Source organism: Archocentrus centrarchus, chromosome 12 (genome assembly GCF_007364275.1).
Source record: "Archocentrus centrarchus isolate MPI-CPG fArcCen1 chromosome 12, fArcCen1, whole genome shotgun sequence".
Classification (NCBI taxonomy): domain Eukaryota; kingdom Metazoa; phylum Chordata; class Actinopteri; order Cichliformes; family Cichlidae; genus Archocentrus; species Archocentrus centrarchus.
This window is the reverse complement of record NC_044357.1, coordinates 10,446,685-10,466,165: the sequence shown is the minus strand read 5'-3', so window position 1 is coordinate 10,466,165 and position 19,481 is coordinate 10,446,685. Positions and strand designations below refer to the sequence as shown.

The 19,481-nt window shown below is 42.0% G+C and overlaps 1 protein-coding gene across 2 annotated transcripts; it reads left to right on the top strand.

Annotated features, from left to right (window-relative positions):
* The first annotated feature begins 7,146 nt into the window (after positions 1 to 7,146).
* LOC115789546 (coronin-1C-A-like) lies at positions 7,147 to 16,823 on the top strand. 2 transcript variants are annotated; one of them, XM_030743006.1, is made up of 11 exons: positions 7,147 to 7,278; positions 10,307 to 10,506; positions 12,863 to 12,985; positions 13,282 to 13,411; positions 13,624 to 13,805; positions 13,895 to 14,014; positions 14,375 to 14,479; positions 14,562 to 14,707; positions 15,101 to 15,158; positions 15,282 to 15,524; positions 15,866 to 16,823. In XM_030743006.1, the coding sequence occupies exons 2-11, from the start codon at positions 10,309 to 10,311 to the stop codon at positions 15,983 to 15,985; spliced, it is 1,425 nt and encodes a 474-aa protein (XP_030598866.1). In that variant the 5' UTR covers positions 7,147 to 7,278; positions 10,307 to 10,308; the 3' UTR covers positions 15,986 to 16,823. The 2 variants fall into 2 exon arrangements, with proteins under 2 accessions (XP_030598866.1, XP_030598865.1); XM_030743005.1 differs by lacking the exon at positions 7,147 to 7,278 and adding an exon at positions 7,495 to 7,991.
* The last annotated feature ends 2,658 nt before the right edge of the window (positions 16,824 to 19,481 follow it).

Genomic DNA, 19,481 nt, shown 5'->3' with positions numbered 1-19,481 from the left:
GTCCAGTCTAATGTTTATCATGGAAATAAATGATTTCCTCTGCATTATCTGTGCATCCAGTTGATTTTTGCATGCAACCAATGTACACAACTCATATGGGATAAAAGAGCATTTCAATGTAAAACTTTTGCCTTGACATTATTTGCATTAACATATAGAGTCACCGGCCACTTTGATAGGTACACCCTTTCAACTCATTGCATTTAGGCATGTAAGCATGGAATGGTGATTCAAGTGACTGATCTGAATCTGATTTTCCTTCACAATCATCTCTAGGATTTACAGAGAATGGTCAAAAAAAGAGAAAATATCCAATGAGAATCAGTTCTCTGGGTGAAAATACTCTGGTGATGCTAAAGGTCAGGGAATGACCAGTTAATAGATACATTTCTTGGCACACTTTGGGCCACTTACCAATTGAGCATCATTTAAACTCCACAGCCTACTTGATTCTTGTTGCTGACCATGTCCATCCCTTTATGACCACAGTGTACCCATGTTCTGATGGCTGCTTCCAGCAGTATAACTCACTATGTCACAAAGCTCAGATCATCTCAAACTGATTTCTTGATAATAGGTTCACTGTACTGAAATGGCCTCCACAGCCACCAGATCTCAATCCAATAGAGCATCTTTGCAGTGTAGTGGAAAAGGACATTCACATCATGGATGTGCAGTGGACAAATCTGCAGCAACATATCACGGAAAAAGGGAGTCCAACTTCTTGTTGTTTCTTGAAACAAAAAGTCCAGTCACCCTTTTTTAAGTTCCAGAGACTACTATGGATGACTGAGAACCTACACAGACATGTACCTAATAAAGTGTCTGGTGAGTATATATAATATTGTTTCTTTAGATGCAGTCTTGATATGTCCTATCACTCCAAAATATAATATGCACTGATGTGAGTTAGTACTAGAGAAAGTAGCAAAGCTGTCCAGCAAATCTTCTGCTCTTGACTTTCTCTTTTAGTCAAATGGACAGAGCAGAAAGCTCCATTATTGAATTAGTCAAATGAAGTCAGTGTGACATCACGGGGCAGGTGACTGCTGGAGAAGCAAAAAGCCCAAAGTCCTAGAGGACGACGGGCATGCGAAGCATCTGTTTGAAGCATCACCCTCAGTAAGTATTTTGCTGTTTCAATCTGCTATCTGTGAACCTTTTTAGTGTTTTCATGCCAGTGCTGCTTATTTACTGCTGAGATATCATTCAAAACTGTGGACAGCTGATTGTTTGAAGGGAAGTAGGAATAGATAGGAAAGTTTGTATTCATTAACATAGTCAAGACTACAATAGAAAGCCAGGAGAAAAACTTATGTAACTGTCTCCAAACATTTAGCAACAGAAGAATTTTCATTCAAGGTGTGAAAAGGACCGTTCCTGCAATAACACTTACTATCATTGCACATTTAATATCAATATAAAATGACATAATTACACATCTGTCATATAGGTTTAATGAAATATATTTTTCAAGTACCTTATTAGTAGATTGTTGCTTACTTAAATCCATTGTTCCACCTTGAAATTGAAGGACATTTATCTTTTTATGACCTGCCTCACAGAAAGCTATGGAAATTTTACTGTCAAACTAGATAATGCATCTGAATATCACCCTGTTGTACTGACTTTCTGAATTTGAATTTGAGCTCGTTACTTTGTGAGTTAACACTCCAAAGGGATAGCAATGTATTTTGACTGGAAAAACAAAGCCTATCCGGAGGCCGGGCTAATAGTTTGGGTACTCTAAGTCACAAGGCTCTTATAAAGCGTGCGCATACTATTGAAAGCATGACAGACACATGAATGGGAAATGAAGGAGGGGTATTTCAAAAGCCAATGTCACAAATGCCTTCCCCTGCTGCCATTATAACACAACCATCCCAAAATAACACTTTAGATACAGTAAAGCTCTAAGTCAAGTTGTTGGACTGTTGTTAGCTGCATACCAGAAAACCAGAGCTGCAGAAATAATGAGACGTAACATATTACATCCTACCTTCCCATTAGATAATCTCAATATTGAGAGTGTCATTTATTCCAGCTGCTCATTCACTTGTTTTTATTAGATAACTATTTAAACTTATTAATGTATGAACAAATTTTTGATTTTGTCTTATTTGGAATGTAGACACGCTTGATAGAAATGATGAGACACTTGGCTTGAAATGGCTAAAGCAGAAGCGCACTGATTCCAAATACTGAAGAGGTTTGGTCAATTTTCTCACTCACATTTCAGCAAGCAAATTCCTTATTATTATGGTGATTACTAAGGGAGAAAATATCTCATGTGGCAGCTCATCATTTCACCTTTGAAATGGAGTCTGCGTGTGCACAAAACTACCTGATGCAACAATACTTTGTGCTTCCTTTGCACTTAGTTTGCTTGTAAGCTGAGAATACCTGCTCCGCATGCCACTGAAGCCCGTTAAGCCGTTTTCCCCTTTGTAATAATCTGCCTTACACTATCCATCATGTCTGTGGTTAAACTCTGGTCTCATCAAACCCCGGACAAACAATTCCAGCTGACCTTTCCATAAACCCCGTCACCAAAACAATCGCAAACATTCACAGACAGTCCGAAGGCAGGCACGTACAGCACAAGCACGCCTTCTCTCAAAGGCTGTAATTGACAGTGCATGATGCCTCACAGAGGTATGTTTGACCAAAACGAGTTCTTACACTCACAAATTATACAAAACAGTGTATAGATAGTAATTTATGGTTTATGTATTTGTCAGATGATATTAGATTTGCTCAGGCTGCCTTGTCTGACCTTGGCACCTGGCAGCTGACCTCTTATCTAACTTGTCTTGTTTCCTTTTTGGCCTCCTGACTCATTGGCAGGAGCCAGGCCCACTTTAATTATAGCTGCTACAGCATTCCTTTCTGACAGAATAGAAAGAGATAGACAGCGAGGCCTTAGGAGGGCAGATGTGAATAGTGTAGGAGAATATACAAAAATAGAGAAAGAGTCAAGATAGTTACCAATAGTAACGTGTGATTTCATTTCACCGGGATGGAAAGCCAAGCCATCCTTGTTACATCATTATGCCATGATTATAAATTCACTGCTGTGTCTTGAGGTGTCACTAATGTTCTTTTCCTAATGCTAAGACAGATCAACTGCCATGGGCCAGAAGCTGGAGAGGGTGTCAGAAAAAGACGAAGAGTCACTTGATAACTCTGACTGTTCAGAGCAAACTGGAGACACGCAGCAGACGGAGATAGCCGAACAAGATGAGAGCAAAGATCAGGATGATGGCAGTTTTGCGACCCCGCAGCGTATTGGTGAGATTAGTGGGATCAGTGGCAGCAGCCTGGCCACTGGGAACACAGGGAAGCACACAGTCACGTCTGCATGTACAGACCCCCAACATTGGCAGCCAATCAGGCCTCTAGGTAAGCAGGAGCACCCTCTGAACGCCAGGACGGAGTGGGTGGGTGGGGTAAGTGGAACTACAGAGAAGTCAAAAACTGTCCTGAGAGCTAAAGAGACAAGACAAATGTCCAGCAAAAAGCAAGGCTCTGAGGATAAGGCTGTGGCCTGTGCTAGGACTACAGCTATGGAGCAGCAGGGAAATCAGAAGAAATCAGAAGCCGACTTCTATCCTGATATTCAAACTAAGGCTGTAACAGCCTCATGCAATCCCACTACTGAGGAAGGCTTTGTGGTTCTGGAGAAGGATGACACTTGGATGTCTCCAGAAGGGGAAAACAACATTGTTTTGAGGCACAGGACGAAAACAGAAAAGCCTGAATCACCAAATAAAGGAGGAAATAAGGAAGACACTTCTGATACCTGCAATGACGACAACCTTGCACAACCTTTCAAGAACACCCCTCAGGAAAAGGATAATGAAAAAAGCAGAAGAAACTCTGACACACTTTTAGTCACAGATGACACACATGCTAGGACTTTACCCACAGCCTGTTTTGAGAGGGAAATGGGTCAACGTTTGGCTGAAGTGACAGGCAGCAGGTGTCAGCTAAAAGGAGCTGGAGCCCAGAGTGAGACAACTGGTAGAGGAATAGCAGAGGGGGAGCAAAACTTGAGAGACCACACCAAGGAGAAAGTTTCTACTCACATCGAGCAGAAAAACCCGTCGACACTAAAGACATCTAAAAATCAGGATAAGGAAAGCCATAGTTCAGGATTTCTTGCGCAAAGACAACAAGTGGACAACAAATCCCATCAGAACAGGTTTGCTGGGGCTGTGTATAAGAGGGCTAAAGCAGGGGTCACAGGCAGTCCTTGTGCATGTACCAAGAAGGATGACAGCCAAGCATTCGACAAAGCTGCCAACTCTGTAACACCACTGCTGCAAGACAATCCCTCATTTACAGTGGAAGAATGTGATTCGATCTCTTATCCTCCTCTGCCAGAGAATGAAAGCTGTGATGGAAAGATACAGGTCGCGAGCCTGAAGAAGGAGAGTGAGCTTGTTTGCTTCTCTGCTGTCATCGCCCCTCCACCTTTAACTCATGTGATGCCCAGTAGAGACACAATAATGGCAGCACAACTTGACACAAATACGGTCAGTTCACCGATGGACGCCACATCCAACAAAGATGAATCGGTGACAAAAGAAAAACCCAAAGTCAAAGGTCCACCGCCACCGGTTCCCAAAAAGCCTAAAAACCCATTTATAAAGCTGAAAACTGCACAGTTAATGTCTACAGATGTGCAAAGAAGAGGCAAAGAAAATGTGCGTTCTGAGGAGCGGGTCAAGAGGAGACACACTTTTCATTTTAATAGAGACCTTCCATGCAGCACTCCAACTAATCAGGACATGTGCTTACTGTGGGATGAAAGGGGCACTTACACTGTGCCAGCTAATATTCGTAGGCTCTCAGCTGACCTTAGCCCTTGGGACCATGTTTCGCAGAGGCACATGGATGACCGGTATGGAGATATGATCGACTTCGATTATTGTGTGCGTATGGCAAATCTGTCTCCAGAGGAAGAGACACAAAACTTGGACATGTGGCAGAGAAGAGTAGTCCCAGAGAGATGGACCAGAAGTAAATGGTCACCTCCACCTGTCGCAAAAAACCCCTCAAATCCATTTGAGATGCTTCACAAACATGAAGTCACAACTGAGAATGAAATCAAAAGACCAAACCCTCCTTCTTTAGGGAGAAAAGAAATAGACCCAGTCCTACTTGAAAGAACCCACACACAGGTCAGCGACAATAACCAGGTTAACTACGCTAACCATAAATATGTAAGTGATCACAGCAGTGAGAGAGATGCAGGGAATGGCAGTGAGACTGGTTCCTACAAGCCTGTGGCGAAAATTATCAGAGAAACAAACCAAATGCAGAGACATCAGGCCTGGGTCAAACCTGAAGGGCCCAAAGCTCAGGTTCGTGTGACTGAACAGAGTCCAAGTATCAAAGTATCCCAAATGAAGAACGCTTTTGATGTCCCAAAGAAATCCAAAGAAAGACCAGCAGAAGTGCAACAGTCTCCAAAGAAAGGTCAGTTCTTATATAATTATCAAACTATTTATTAAACTATTTATGCAATTAATTACTTAATTACTTAAAATAGTTACCTTGTGGTAAAATAGTTACCTTATGGTAACTATTTTACGAAACTGAGAAACTTAATTTGATCAACTTAAAATTTTATGGTCAAATTAAGGTCGTGGTTCTCTACATAATAATGGGCTGATTAAGACTGATGGTGACCTTCTGAAACTGTTTTTTAAGCCTCTTTAAGCAGTTTTTTTGTTTTGTTTTAAGGCTGACCTTAAAGTTATAGCTTTAATTCATTTTCACTGCTCTCAGCTAGGGGGGGAAAGCACTGGATAAACCTACTGCCCCTCATCACCAGGACTAAACAGTTGACAGCGTTAGCAGTAAGCGGATGATCATAATGGAGGTAGATTTATCTTTTATGAGTTAAAATAGATAATAAAACAGCTCTAAATCAGTGTTAATAATGATGGTTAGCAAACCCGATTAACTGTAGGCAAACAGATCAGGTATGTCCTGCTTTTGTCTATATATTTTTTTTTTAATCTTTTTTTTTAAAGCAGTTTACTCATGCTGAATAACACATAAGACTACAACAATATTTAGGTAATGAACAGTAGTCAAGAACCGGATACTCTAATTCACCCCGAGGTGTCAATGTGAATATTAATATAATAGACTACCTTATAATCCCAGTGGCACTCTTGGAAGCTGTCCATGGTTTTTCCCCACCTTCTGTTGATGCATACTGGGATAGGCTCCAAACGCCTTGTCCTTATGAAGACAAGTAGGAAAAGAAAAAGCAAATACATCATCATGAGGCGGTCATACTTCGAGATTAATGAGCGGTCAGTGTTGACCTTTATGAAGACATGATGATGGTAATGAAAGGCCTAAAATAGGGGTTCTACTTTCTTTTCTATTCCAAAGGTCAATAACTAACTTTTCATTTTTAATTTGTAACAGACATTTAATTACTAGACTGCATAAAAATAAATGATCCTATTATTTTAGGCATCAAGTAGCAATAAGGGAAAGTGTTTCTATCACAAACATCTACTCAAGCGTTCTATGACAATACTGTATAATGCTAAAAAAAAAAAAAAAATGTTTAATGGCTGATTCCCCTTACTAGACTGAGTGCTTGGGGATCTCTTTTTTATGTTTTGGACCGGACAGGCTGGTGGGTGGGTGTGATGGGACAGAGGGGGGAGAGGAGGGACCCTCATACTAAAGATGCTCCTTGTAATGAAATGCACATTTTTACACTAAATTCATAGATTTAGAATATTACCTTTAAAAAAAAAAAATCTAAAACAAAAACAAAAACACGAGGATGTAGTGAAGACACTCAGCTTTCCAGCAAACCCCATCCCCATTTCTCAGAGCCTCGAGAAGCAAAAAACTGGACTTTTCGTTTGCGCATGTGCCGTAGCCAGTCGTCAGCGTATCCTATTGAAATTGATAACGAGATGAGAATAGACGAATACTAGTCTTCCGCAGGTGAGGAGTGGACCGGAGATGCTCTATTTGCCGTCTGACATCCCGAAATACCACTAGATTAAAAAGAACTGCCTCCAGCTGCCCATCTGCAGTAAAGAGGGGGGAATAAGAGCATTGCGGCTGGACTTTTTTTTTTTTTTTTTTTTTTTTTTTGCTTTTTTTGGTGGAGTCAAGGAATACTAGCAACGTCCTGCAGGATAAGGGCGCGCCTAAACTACCAGATTCATGTGTTGTGATTGATTTATCCCCCCCTCTCTCCTTGCATACGAAAATCTTGCATAGATTTAGGAGGTAAGAAAGACTGAAGGGAGGCTTTGCATTGTGCATTTTGCGTGTTATCTGTCAGTGGTTTGTTGTGCAGCATCCATGTAGCTCGCTGGATGGGTTTGAGAATGGAAGCAACCAAAAAAAAAAAAAAAACCTTGGGTGGAAATATCTGCACTTGCGTCAGCTGGCAGCACTCCGCCGCAGCTAACAGTTAGCCGCTAGCAGTTAGGATGCGAAACACGCTGGCTGACGAGCCGGAGAAGCGCTGGTTCGTACTCAGTAAGGCTGAGTGAACCACACACAAGCCCCGCGTGTGTGCCGTTTGACGAAAAACACACCCCGCCCGTTGCATCCTTTCTCGCTGGCGGTGAAACGCTTGCGTGTCCGCCGCTGGTGAGTCGGGACCCAGCCCCGGCCCACCGGCACAGCTGCCGAGCTTCCCCCGGCACTGCGGCGGAACAGGGTCCACAGCTATCACCTGAGTCCGCACGTTTTACAATTCACTCTGCCACGCCGTGTTTGTTTAAAGCTTATGATAAACTTTGCTCTGGTGTTTCCAAGATAAATCTGGAGACTGCGCCCAAAATCCTACACTGACCAAAACACCCATCTCCACCACCAGCCCCCCTTCTTCTTTAACGTTATGGTAGCCGACTTTGCTAAAAGCGCGTAAAGCTTTCAAATAGCGGTAACTGTTTTAAGTTTGAAATGTATGAAGAGGCTTTTTAAAATCACAGGTGAGTGTTAATATTTATTTTGATTTTCTTTACTATTTGTTTTAATGAAAAGGAGGAGGGGCGGCGGGGACATGCGGAGCTTTGTGGTTGTATCGGCTAATGTTAGCCAGCAACCTTTGTTTAACGTTAGCACACAGCCTCCAATGAATACGACCTGCATGAATACTCAACCTTTATATATATATATATATATATATATATATATATATATATATATATATATATATATATATATATATATATATATATATATATATATGCGTTATGTCGGTGTATTATTATAAACTAAGGCTGAATTGGATTTATAGTGGCAGCATCGCACACACCCATTAGTCACAATTACCCAGACAGTGAAATACAGCAGCCTGGGAGGCCAGACTCCTTCGGGGCTGCTGACTGCATCTTATTAGGATCACACACCAAATTCTCCTCCTGACTCTCTCGGGCCTCTCGAAATGGTCGCAGTACCTGCCGCGTTAAGGCTAAAAACTGATTGCACTGCAAGGCCATCATCATGATGCTCAGTGATGTGTGTGTGTGTGTGGTGTGTTTGTGTGTGAGAGTTGGGTTGGGTGATGGAGAGCAGAGAGCACCATTTTTAATAAGTAGCATCAAGTAAGTCCTGCGAGGTTGTGAAGCAGCTCATATCAAATCCATTCCCTCCCGCTCATCTCGTCGGGCGAATATGTGCAGGGAAGGTGACTTGCTGTTGAATGGAGGTGTAATATTGACTGAGGGAACATGCTGTACCACTGGCCTGTAAACAGTGGCTCTTCACTGTTCAAGCGTTATGCAGCAATGTGGTCAGTGTTTGCAGCTGTGGGAATGTCCAGAGCAAGTGTTGGTTTTATAGGAAGAGTAATTCACCTTAAAAATGTTTGCCACAAACCTCAGACCAAGGTGATGATAATATTTACAGATGGGAGTTCGTTTTGAGCCTGTACAGCATGTTCTTGTGGAAAGAGGATGCTGTCATAAACTCACACTGGACCATCTGGACAGTGTAAACTGTGGCTGGTGGGATCTTTGTCTATACACTATGCAAGAAACTAAAAAATGTAACACAGATGTTTATGAATAAAAGAGCAGCAACATTATACATGACGCAGCAAAACTACAGAAGAGAGTCAGTCCTGAGCTGCACACATGCGCACAGTCCTGATGTCTAACCAGCCTGAATAATCAGACATCTATTCTATGTGGGTGTAAAATGGGTTTTACAGCTTCAGTCTTATCTTGACACATTCAGATTGGTGAGACTGTAAGAGCTCAGTCTGCCTTAAAATCAGTAAAACTCTAGAAAAAAACTCATTTGCAAAGCAGTTTTTTTTAACAAACTTAAAGCAAATACAAAAATATGGTTTCAAAATCATGTTTGAGTCCAAAATGCATGATTCACATGCTTTCCATTTTCAAAATCTGTGGCTCTTCATGGAGAAGCAGGTGGGTTTGGTGTGATGACAGACCTGTGGATATCAGGAGGGGGGATAATAAGCCTGCAGCTTGTGTAATGCTCAGTATGTCGCTGCAGACTGGCAGCTTAATTACTGTCCTGAGACACGATATTTTCCAGATAATTACACAGCAAAGCATGTCACTAAAATGGCATAAAAGTACTGAAGACAGAGTTTGGAAATTACAATAGACTGTGCAAAAGACAAATCGGGGTTAACTTCATAAAATGCCTGCAGTTATTACTGACTTGAGGTTGAATTAAATAAGAAACAGGAATAATATACTTAAGGATTCACAGAGCCCCAGTGTGGATCAACAATTCAGATGATATCCAGATTCTTGGAGCAACAACAGGCCATCTGTGGTGCGCTCACAGGAACTGATGCAGCAGTTTAAAAATATAACAACTGTGATGACGGGTCTGAACTTTCGTTCCTGCATCTGAATCAATAGACCCAAAAATATATTTATATATCCATGTTTAGGACTTCAAATGAACTGCCATGGGGTGTTTTTAATATGTCTTTCGAATATACCATACGTGCCATACACCTGGCATGCAAGATGTGTCTTCTGTATGGTTTTACCGCTAACATTTGCCAGCAGGTAGAGCTGACTTGTTTCCTCTACATGCACGGGACAATTAATAAACATAATGTGAGATGAGATCCTGTGCTGGCACTAAACCAAAGTTACCTCAAGGTGTTTCAGAGGGATGCTCAGTGTCAGATTTCTGCAGACTAAGAGGCCACTTTAGGCATTGCTTTTAACTTGTGTATTAAGTTGTTGATTTGATTAGGACATTGTCATGCAAAATGCACAAAAACCCTCACTTCCTGCGCTCTTATTTCTCTCTGCAGATATGATGCGGCGAGTTGTGCGACAGAGCAAGTTCCGGCACGTGTTCGGTCAGGCCGTGAGGAACGACCAGTGCTACGATGACATCCGCGTCTCCAGGGTCACGTGGGACAGCTCCTTTTGTGCCGTCAACCCCAAGTTTGTTGCCATCATCATAGAGGCCAGCGGGGGAGGTGCCTTTCTTGTACTTCCTCTCCAAAAGGTGAGATACCTTGATTTAAACAGGAGATGCAGAAGATCTTTGATGCCTAAATGTTAAATGTATTTAAAATAATATTGTTTGAACTGTAAGAGTAAGCCCCTTTTTCCTTCAGAGCTGCTTCAGTTCTTCATGGCAAAGATTCAGCAAGGTGCTGGAAACATTGCTCTCAGATTTCGGTCCATTCTGACATGAAAGCATCACACAGTTGCTGCAGATATGTCAGCTGCACATCCATGATGCGAGTCTCTCATCCCACCACATCCCAAAGGTGCTCTACTGGATTGAGATCTGGTGACTGGGGAGGCCATTTGAGTAAAGTCAACTCATTGTCATGTTCAGGAAGCCAGTTTGAGATTATTTGACCTCTGTGGCATGGTGCATTATCATGCTGGAAGCAGCCATCAGAAGATGGATTATGATTATAAAGGGTTGGACATGGTCAGCAACAATACTCAGGTAGGCTCTGGTGTTTAAACAATGCTCAGTTGGTACAAAGAGGCCCAAAGTGTGCCAAGAAAATGTCCCCCCCACATCATTACACCATCAGCAGCCTGAACATTGATACAAGACAGGATGGATTCATCCTTTCATGTTGTTTACACCAAATTCTGACCCTGCCATCTGCATCTGAATGACTCATCAGACCACGCAACATTTTTTCCAATCATCCAGTTTTGGTGAGCCAATGTGAATTGTTTCATGTTTTTAGCTGACAGGAGTGATACATGGTGTGGTCTTCTGCTGCTGCAGCTCATCTATTTTAAAGTTTGACATGTTGTGCATTCAGAGACACTCTTCTAAATACCTTCGTTGAAACACGTGGTTATCGGAGTTACTGTTGTTGCATTGGATATTTTCACTTTTTTTCCAGACCATTCTTTGTAAACTCCAGTGATGGTTGTGTGGGAAAATTCCAGCACATCAGCAGTTTCTGAAATACTCAGACCAGCGCATCTGGCACCAACAACCATGCCACACTCAAAGTCACTTTAATCACCTTACATCCCCAATCCTAAATCTCAGTTTGAACTTCAGCAGGTCCTCTAACAGCCTTGAGTTGCTACCATGTGATTGACTGATTAGATATTTGGGATAACAAGCAGTTGAATATGTGTACCTAATAAAGTGGCCAGTGAGTGTACCTGGAAAACAGTTACCAACTTTGGATTTTTGTGCAAATTAGCAAATGTAAGCACACCAACACACTGAACTAATTTGATGATAGCCTGTAATATCACACACACACACTCCATTAGCTTGTTAGCATTGTCATTGTGTGCATGTCAAAACAGGGCTGTAGCCTTAGTTCTTATGGATATGACGTGATCAAGGTGTTTCATAATGATATTACAAATGTTACAGTTTTTTTTTGGTCCTAACATCTAAAGCAAAATTTGTGGCTTTAAATATCAGGTAAGAAAATGTAAAAAAAAAAAAAAAAAAAAAAAAAAAAAAGTAATTAGGAAAACTGGTCCAGGTTCCAAAATTGGACACTCTGGGCATAAAGTTTATCCAGAGGCACAGGAGATGTTACAGCACACGATGTCATTCAGATCATGCTGTGAATGAAGTATGCTGGCCTGCTCTTCAATGTGCTGCTGCTGTTAGCCTGAGGCATCATATCTGTAGTAAAAGCCATAGATAATCAATATTTTAGCTGGCCTGATAGTAAAGGCATCCAGTTTGCATCATGCTACAGCTGCATCATTCAACACATCCTCACAGAGAGGACGGGTGTTCTGACATTATTTTAGATCACTTGGTTGATTAGGTTATAGTCACTGCTCAAGTCCTACCTCTGGAGGAAGTGCTTTTACTTTGAAAGAATCAAGTAGAAATCACAGAAAAGTAAACTACTGTAAAAGGGTTTTACAATTTTTGTGTCTGCATATGAAAATGATACTTGGTTATCTGATTTTAATAGTGCAGAGCATCAAAATGATCTCCTGTCTGTACCAAATTGTTTTGCAGCTGAATATCAAAGTTCAGCCCCTTCACATCACAGGGTTACAGCCACAAATTAATTTAGCCTTTGGAAAATATTGTGAAATGGTATGCACTGCTTTTGCTGGTTTAACAGGGACAAATGTCATTAAACAGACTTCAGACAATTCAGTCGAGTTTATCCATAGTAAAAGTGCCTAATCAGATTTAAGACAGATGTGATGAATTGTACCGCTATGATTACGAAAGAATTGTATGCTAAATGCAACAGGACTGAATCACTTCTGTAGTTAAATGAACTCTTATCTTTTTACCATTTTCATATGTTTTAACTCTTCTCAGTTAGCTGGATTTAACTGCTGTGCCTCAGCTCTTTGAACTCTTTATAATAAGCTTGTGCTGTGTCTTGTAGACTGGCCGTATAGACAAGTCCTACCCGACAGTATGTGGTCACACGGGCCCAGTGTTGGACATTGAGTGGTGTCCTCATAATGACCTTGTCATTGCCAGCAGCTCAGAAGACTGCACAGTCATGGTAAGAACATGATTAACTTCTAGGGTCAAGTGAGATTTGATTTTTCTTCTTGGATTGTTGGAGTTTATGCTTTAGCATTTAACAGAGCAGCACTTTAAGTACAGTTTTTGTCTTGTGTATAATGTACTATATAAAAGAAAAGAGAAAATCTGGAGAATTGAGTGTTATAATAATATACCACATCACACTTGACCTGTCAGTGTAGGCAAATTAATGCTTTCTGCGTTTCTTAGGTGTTAATATTGAAACTGTGAAAAGTAATTGGGATAAGCAGATTTTCTCCAACTCCAATATAGGTCTGGCAGATACCTGAGAATGGACTGGAATCTCCCCTTTCAGAGCCTGTGGTTGTGTTAGAGGGACACTCTAAAAGGGTTGGCATTGTGTCTTGGCACCCCACCGCTCGCAACGTTCTTCTTAGCGCAGGTAACCTTTACCTGAAGCTTTGGATCAGCCCATTCCCTCCGAGCGCAATAACGCTGTCTGTGCGGGTAACTCGTCCTCTGCACACAGCTGAACTTCCAGATCTGACCAGTTATCTTGATACCATCTGTCGCATTGCTTTGTGTGATGTAAAGTGCTGAAAATAAACTCGGACAAAGAGGTGTTTGCGCTCACGCTGTGCGTGTCCATTTTAGGGTGCGACAATCAGATCATCATCTGGAATGTGGGCACGGGAGAGGCCATGATAAACCTGGAGGATATGCACCCTGATGTTATCTTTAGTGTCAGCTGGAGCCGCAACGGCAGCCTGCTCTGCACCGCCTGCAAGGACAAGAAGGTCCGCGTCATCGACCCTCGTAAAAAAAAGATTGTGGCGGTAAGTGAAAGCGCCGAGGGATTTGGGGGTCGTAGCGCCTCACTTAAAGCCGTGATTGCCAAGTCTGACGAGTGTGTTTCTGTTTTTAGGAGAAGGACAAAGCTCACGAGGGGGCTCGGCCTATGAGAGCGATCTTTTTAGCAGATGGAAACATTTTCACCACTGGATTCAGCCGCATGAGCGAGCGCCAGCTAGCCCTGTGGAAAACTGTAAGTCGCTGAAGTCAATCACATTTAATGCTGAACACAGTGACACATCACATTACACTGTTATCTACATGACATTTTTATCTTTTAAAGTAATGTTAGAGTTCGAGAATATTGCTTTCTGTCCAATATTACAAGTCAAAATGTCAGTTTCTCCTGTTCTGTCAGATTGTGACATGAGGAGTATTTATCTTTACACCGAGGCGATAATACCTCATCTCCAGCTGGGGGCGTTAAATTCAAAGTCTCAACAAAGCCACAGAGACTTCACTTAAAATGATTCAATCACAGGTCATTGATCATACTGCTAAAGGTTCTCCAACACTGTGCCGTCACTTAAAAGGGGGAATTTTGTGTTTCCAGGATAACATGGATGAACCAATTTGTGTTCAAGAGATGGACACCAGTAATGGAGTCCTGCTGCCCTTCTATGACCCTGACACCAACATAGTTTACCTGTGTGGAAAGGTAATGAACCTTATATTTAAAAAAAATACTGTTTAATTACCCTTTTCAGAAACTTAACTTTAAGCTGTGTCTGTGTCCTCAGGGTGACAGCAGCATTCGGTACTTTGAGATTACTGATGAGGCACCATTTGTTCACTACCTCAACACCTTTTCCACCAAGGAGCCCCAGAGGGGCATGGGGTACATGCCAAAAAGAGGTCTGGATGTCAACAAATGTGAAATTGCAAGGTATTGCAGTAATAAGTGCTTCTGGGGATTCGGTAGAAAGCATCTGCACACACATAAACTTTGATGCACAGAAAACCACTCGAGCTGTGCTGTATCATAAAAATGTGCAAATGTATGCAAATGGGGATCATTTATGCCAACAAAACAAGCACCTAAGTCTGTAACTTTATTCTTAGCTTAATGGAAATTTTACTCTAAACCCAGACCAGCCAAATTTGTGTTTAGATAAACAATAAATAAATAAATTGAAATTATTTAAATGGGTTGTTTTATCTGACCAGCAACCCAACAATCCAGAGGTGCTCAGTAAAGTAACAAAATATTCACACTTTAGAAGCTGGAAGCAGAAAACCTTTGATATTTCTGCTACTCTGACATCTCTTGTCTCTGTAGGTTTTACAAATTACATGAGAGAAAATGCGAACCAATCATCATGACGGTCCCACGTAAGGTCAGTCAGTTTATAGCAGTTCATCAGCACGCTGTTCTTCCATTGCTGCTCTAAAGATCAGGTCCTCTAACTTCCATCTACACCTCATCGTTTTTTTTCCCTGCATCCTCTGCATCTGCCCAGTCGGATCTATTCCAGGACGACCTGTACCCAGACACAGCTGGCCCCGATCCCGCCCTGGAGGCAGAGGACTGGTTTGCGGGCAAGAACGGTGGGCCCATCCTTATCTCGCTGAAAGATGGCTACGTGTCCACAAAGAACCGGGACCTGAAAGTGGTCAAGACGAATGTCCTGGAGAGCAAGCCGGCCCCAAAAGCAGAAAACATTTCGACTGTCCAGAAGCACGCGTCTCCACAGTCCTCAGTAGTGAGTGTTGGGGCCGAAAAGCTGAATCTCTATCATGTAACTTTTGTCTCATTGCTGTTCCCCCTGTTGCACAAGCTTTTAGCTGACTTTTCAACTCCTTGCTCCCAGTAATTATTATGGTTGGAACAATTCAGTAAAGTTATGGATCAGCACATACTTGGGTGTTGGAGTCACAATTCAGTGTAACAGCAAAGGAAAATGTTAGCAGCTGCAGGGCCTTGATTGCCTGAACTCAAGAAATAAAAATTCACTGCTTACCAAAGGTTCTTTAAATCTTTTAAATGATAAATGAGGAGTGAAAATAGCTTCATTGAGCTAACTCGCACTCTTTTTTTGAACAGAAAATGGAAGACAAGCTGGAAGAGGTACTCCGGGAGTTCAAGTCACTCAGGGACCGTGTCATTCTTCAAGACCGTCGGATCGCCAGACTGGAAGAGCAAGTTGCAAAGGTCGCCATGTAAGACGCGGCCCCTTCCCAGGACCACTCGTTGTTTTAGGAGAGAACCGACCAGACGGGGTCAGCCACGGCCAAATTCTCCCAATTCGGCTTCATCGAGCTTGGCGTTGTCCCTGTGATGAGACCAAGCCTACATTCCAAGATGAACTCTTATCTTTCCTCATCAAGCCTTCTGTCTCACGTTTCGCCCCGACACACCGAGAAAAGGAAGAACTCTCGCGGCTCATGTAAACATCGGAAGCAAAGACATTTTTGTTGAAGGAACAGTCTTAACTTTCTTTCATTTGTTCGTTTGGGTTCTTTTTTTTTTCAAATTGTGGTTCTTACGTGACATTTGTATTCTACAACTGTATGTAGCATCAGTATTTCCATTGTTCTTTTTTGTGTTGCCAAAAATGGATTGTGTGCCGTTTCATGCACTGCTTTTACTTTTTTTTTTCTCCTGTTGTACATTCCAGTCACAACCTGGTAGAATGATATAGTCAGCCTGGATCTTTTTAAAAACAATGTCTTTTTTTTTTTTCCTGCCATTGGTTTGCTCAATGATAAACCAGATTTATGAATGTGGAAAAATCCCTTCTAAACATTTTATTCCTGATCTTCTGGGCTTTAAATTTAACTGGGTTTTGATCGAGGGAGAGGGGTGGGAGGGGTGCGTCTCTCTGGTGTAAATGTTGTGCAAATGTAGTGGTGCCTCTTGTCACTGTTAAGGGTCAAAGGTTGCCCTCTCCAGTGCATATTGGTGTTGGGAAGGGACCACTCACCCAGCTCGTGTTTCACTCAACCCCCCTCCAACAAACAGTTCTGTGCACATATTAAAGATTTTACACATGGAAACCTCAGTTTGCCTCCTTTTATTCTCATCTTTTTGGTCCTCATTCAAATTCAAACACAAGTTGAGCTTTTCAGACTAGTTAAAAGGCCTCTTCTGGAGAGGTACTGCATAATGAAGCAGCCTTTATCAGTCAGTGCTGCCAAGAAAGAGATTTGATGACTGCTGATACATCTTGCAGCGGTACTGCTCCTAGGTGTGATACTATTTAGCATTGCATTTTCTACTGCTTTTTCTTTTCATCTACATCTCAGGTTTAAAAATAATACATTTTGCATTTGACAGCTGTGGTTATTTTGCAAACATTTTACATCCAAAATGTGTTATTGGCTGAAATCATTTGGCTGCTTCCATCTGCCTCTATATCTCCCTGTCTCTACCATCGTTCTCTGTCACGCCAAACCTCTGCATGTCCTCCTTCGCTACATCCATGAATGCTCTCTGTGGGCTTCCTCTTCTCCTGTCTGGCAGCTCCATCTTCAAAAAAGTCCTTACTCTCACCGCCACAGTCCTGCCTTCCCTCCAAACACACCTTCTCCCTGTAAGTCTTCTGGATGAGCCACATGTTTTACACCAGATGACCTTTCCATTTATCCAGGCTTGGCACCGGCACTAGGAGTACACTGGTTATCATTGGCTGAAATGTTGAATAGTGTAACGTGCAGTATATAAAATAATTTGAACTGTGACTCTGAGTTACCAGCTCCTTTATTACAATTTCTCTCCTGTGTAAATAGACCACTAATAGTAATCCAGTCAGCCTTTTGGCAGTGTGATGTGTACTGTAAAGAAAGGTTAGGCTATAGGTTTTGGTGTCACTGGAACAAAAGAGGTTTGAGACCCACAGTGTTCGTATAAAGGGACAGGCGTCGTTGTGTGTTGGTCCTACACAGAGCCAGCAACACAGCATTGCAGACCATTGTCAACATGCTTACTGTCAGCAGGGAGCAAAAAATATGTGGCGCAGCCTTGCTGTGAGCTATTTTTGTTCAGTCTTGGAGATGACTGAAGTTCAAATATTCAAAGAACTCGAGTGAAAAAAAAAAAACAGCATAAAAAGCAGAGACAGGGCCCAAAGTGGACACTTTTCATGCACTTTCTGGATAAGTTGCATACTCACAGTCCTTCACTCTGCATGGCCCAATACCTGATTTAGGTGGTGACCTGGCAGCAACCTGCAGTTCATTTAATGGCAACTTGTGGCTCACGCCTACAGACCTGCATGTTAAAACGCTCAACATAAGAGAAGAAACACATGCTCACAGCCTGGTACAAATAATGGTTTTAGTCTCTAAGACTACTTTCATAACAGTAGTAGAGGGGGTGAATTTCTTTATAAATCACCAGTTTTGATTTTACTAATGCTTCAAGTTATGCTTTGATTGACAGGTGTGCCCTCACAGAGCCCTCTGCCTGTGAGTCGCTGAACTGGATCTCTGGTTGCGTTTGTGCTGGTGGCGGAATTATATGTCTAATATTATGGCCTGCTGTGTGGTATGACTGTGGGTGAGTGAAATTCTTGTGTTTAATTAGTCTGTTACTTAGCATTAATTACAAAGTATCTGTGTGTGTGGCACTAAGGTTTTTACTTACTTTAGTGCATAACTTGGCTCTGCATCTTATGTCTAAATTAACAGGTCTGGAAATCAACCCATAACTACTGGAAACCTTACCTGACTTCAATTTGGCCAGTCTTCTGTTCAAGGTGAGCTTCTTGGGCAAGCCCAGACTGCTTCAGATTTGCACAGACAACAAATATAATGACTTAAAACTGACCCCAGTTTCATGTACTGGTAATAAGAACAGGTCTCCAACACTTAGGAGTAAAGTCAGGAGCATGCTCATCATTTTTTAACATTAACAGGGTTGTACACTGTGAATTTCTCCGCTGGGGCGAGACTGTCAGTGTGGATTGTAATGTTCTGCCTGGGAGGAAGAGAAAACACCCTAAACTGTGGTCTTCACTGTGTGCTGGCAGAAGTTTTTGGCCACAACAAAGCCACCTTTACTCTACTCGCCAAATCTGCCTCCCTGCAGCTTTGGCCACTTCTTGATAATGAAGATGAAGGATTAACATTCTGAAGATGCACAGGTAAAAGAGGACATAATTTCTGAGCAAAAGCATAGTGGCTAAATTTATATTTCAGCCAGCTGTCGCTCGAGAGCGTGAGCCAGTTATCTACTGATCAGAAGGTTGATGACTGGATCCCCAGCTCCTCTGGTCCATGTGTCGAACATACTGAACCCCAAGTGGCACCTGATGCATCCATTGGAGAGTGTGTGTGTGTGTGTGTGTGTGTGTGTGTGTGTGTGTGTGTGTGTGTGTGTGTGTGTGTGTGTGTGTGTGTGTGTGTGTGTGTGTGTGTGTGTGTGTGTCAGGCAAAGGAATAGACATCTAAGAAAGCACTTTGAGTGCTCATATTGAGCAGAAAAGTGCTACATAAATACAGTCTGTGGCCATGACTGGCCAATTTGGAGTGTGGTCTAGCAGGATGGCCTTTTAGAAGGGGGTGAACTGCAGAGTGGTGTTCTTAATATTTATTCCTAAGATCCAGCAAGAAAGAAGTCTGTATGCAGCTGCATTTTTTCCTCAATAAATTTCTTCATCTAAAACAGGTACAAAAATATCTCTACAGCACTGCTACCTAACTAAAGATATCTATTATAC

What these genes read in the sequence shown, in the direction of transcription:
- LOC115789546 (XM_030743005.1), top strand. Translation starts at nt 7,967, where the DNA reads ATGAAGAGGCTTTTTAAAATCACAG. An exon ending in TTGTACTTCCTCTCCAAAAG is followed by an intron (nt 10,507 to 12,862) that starts GTGAGATACCTT and finishes TGTGTCTTGTAG; the next exon opens with ACTGGCCGTATAGACAAGTC. An exon ending in TAGTTTACCTGTGTGGAAAG is followed by an intron (nt 14,480 to 14,561) that starts GTAATGAACCTT and finishes CTGTGTCCTCAG; the next exon opens with GGTGACAGCAGCATTCGGTA.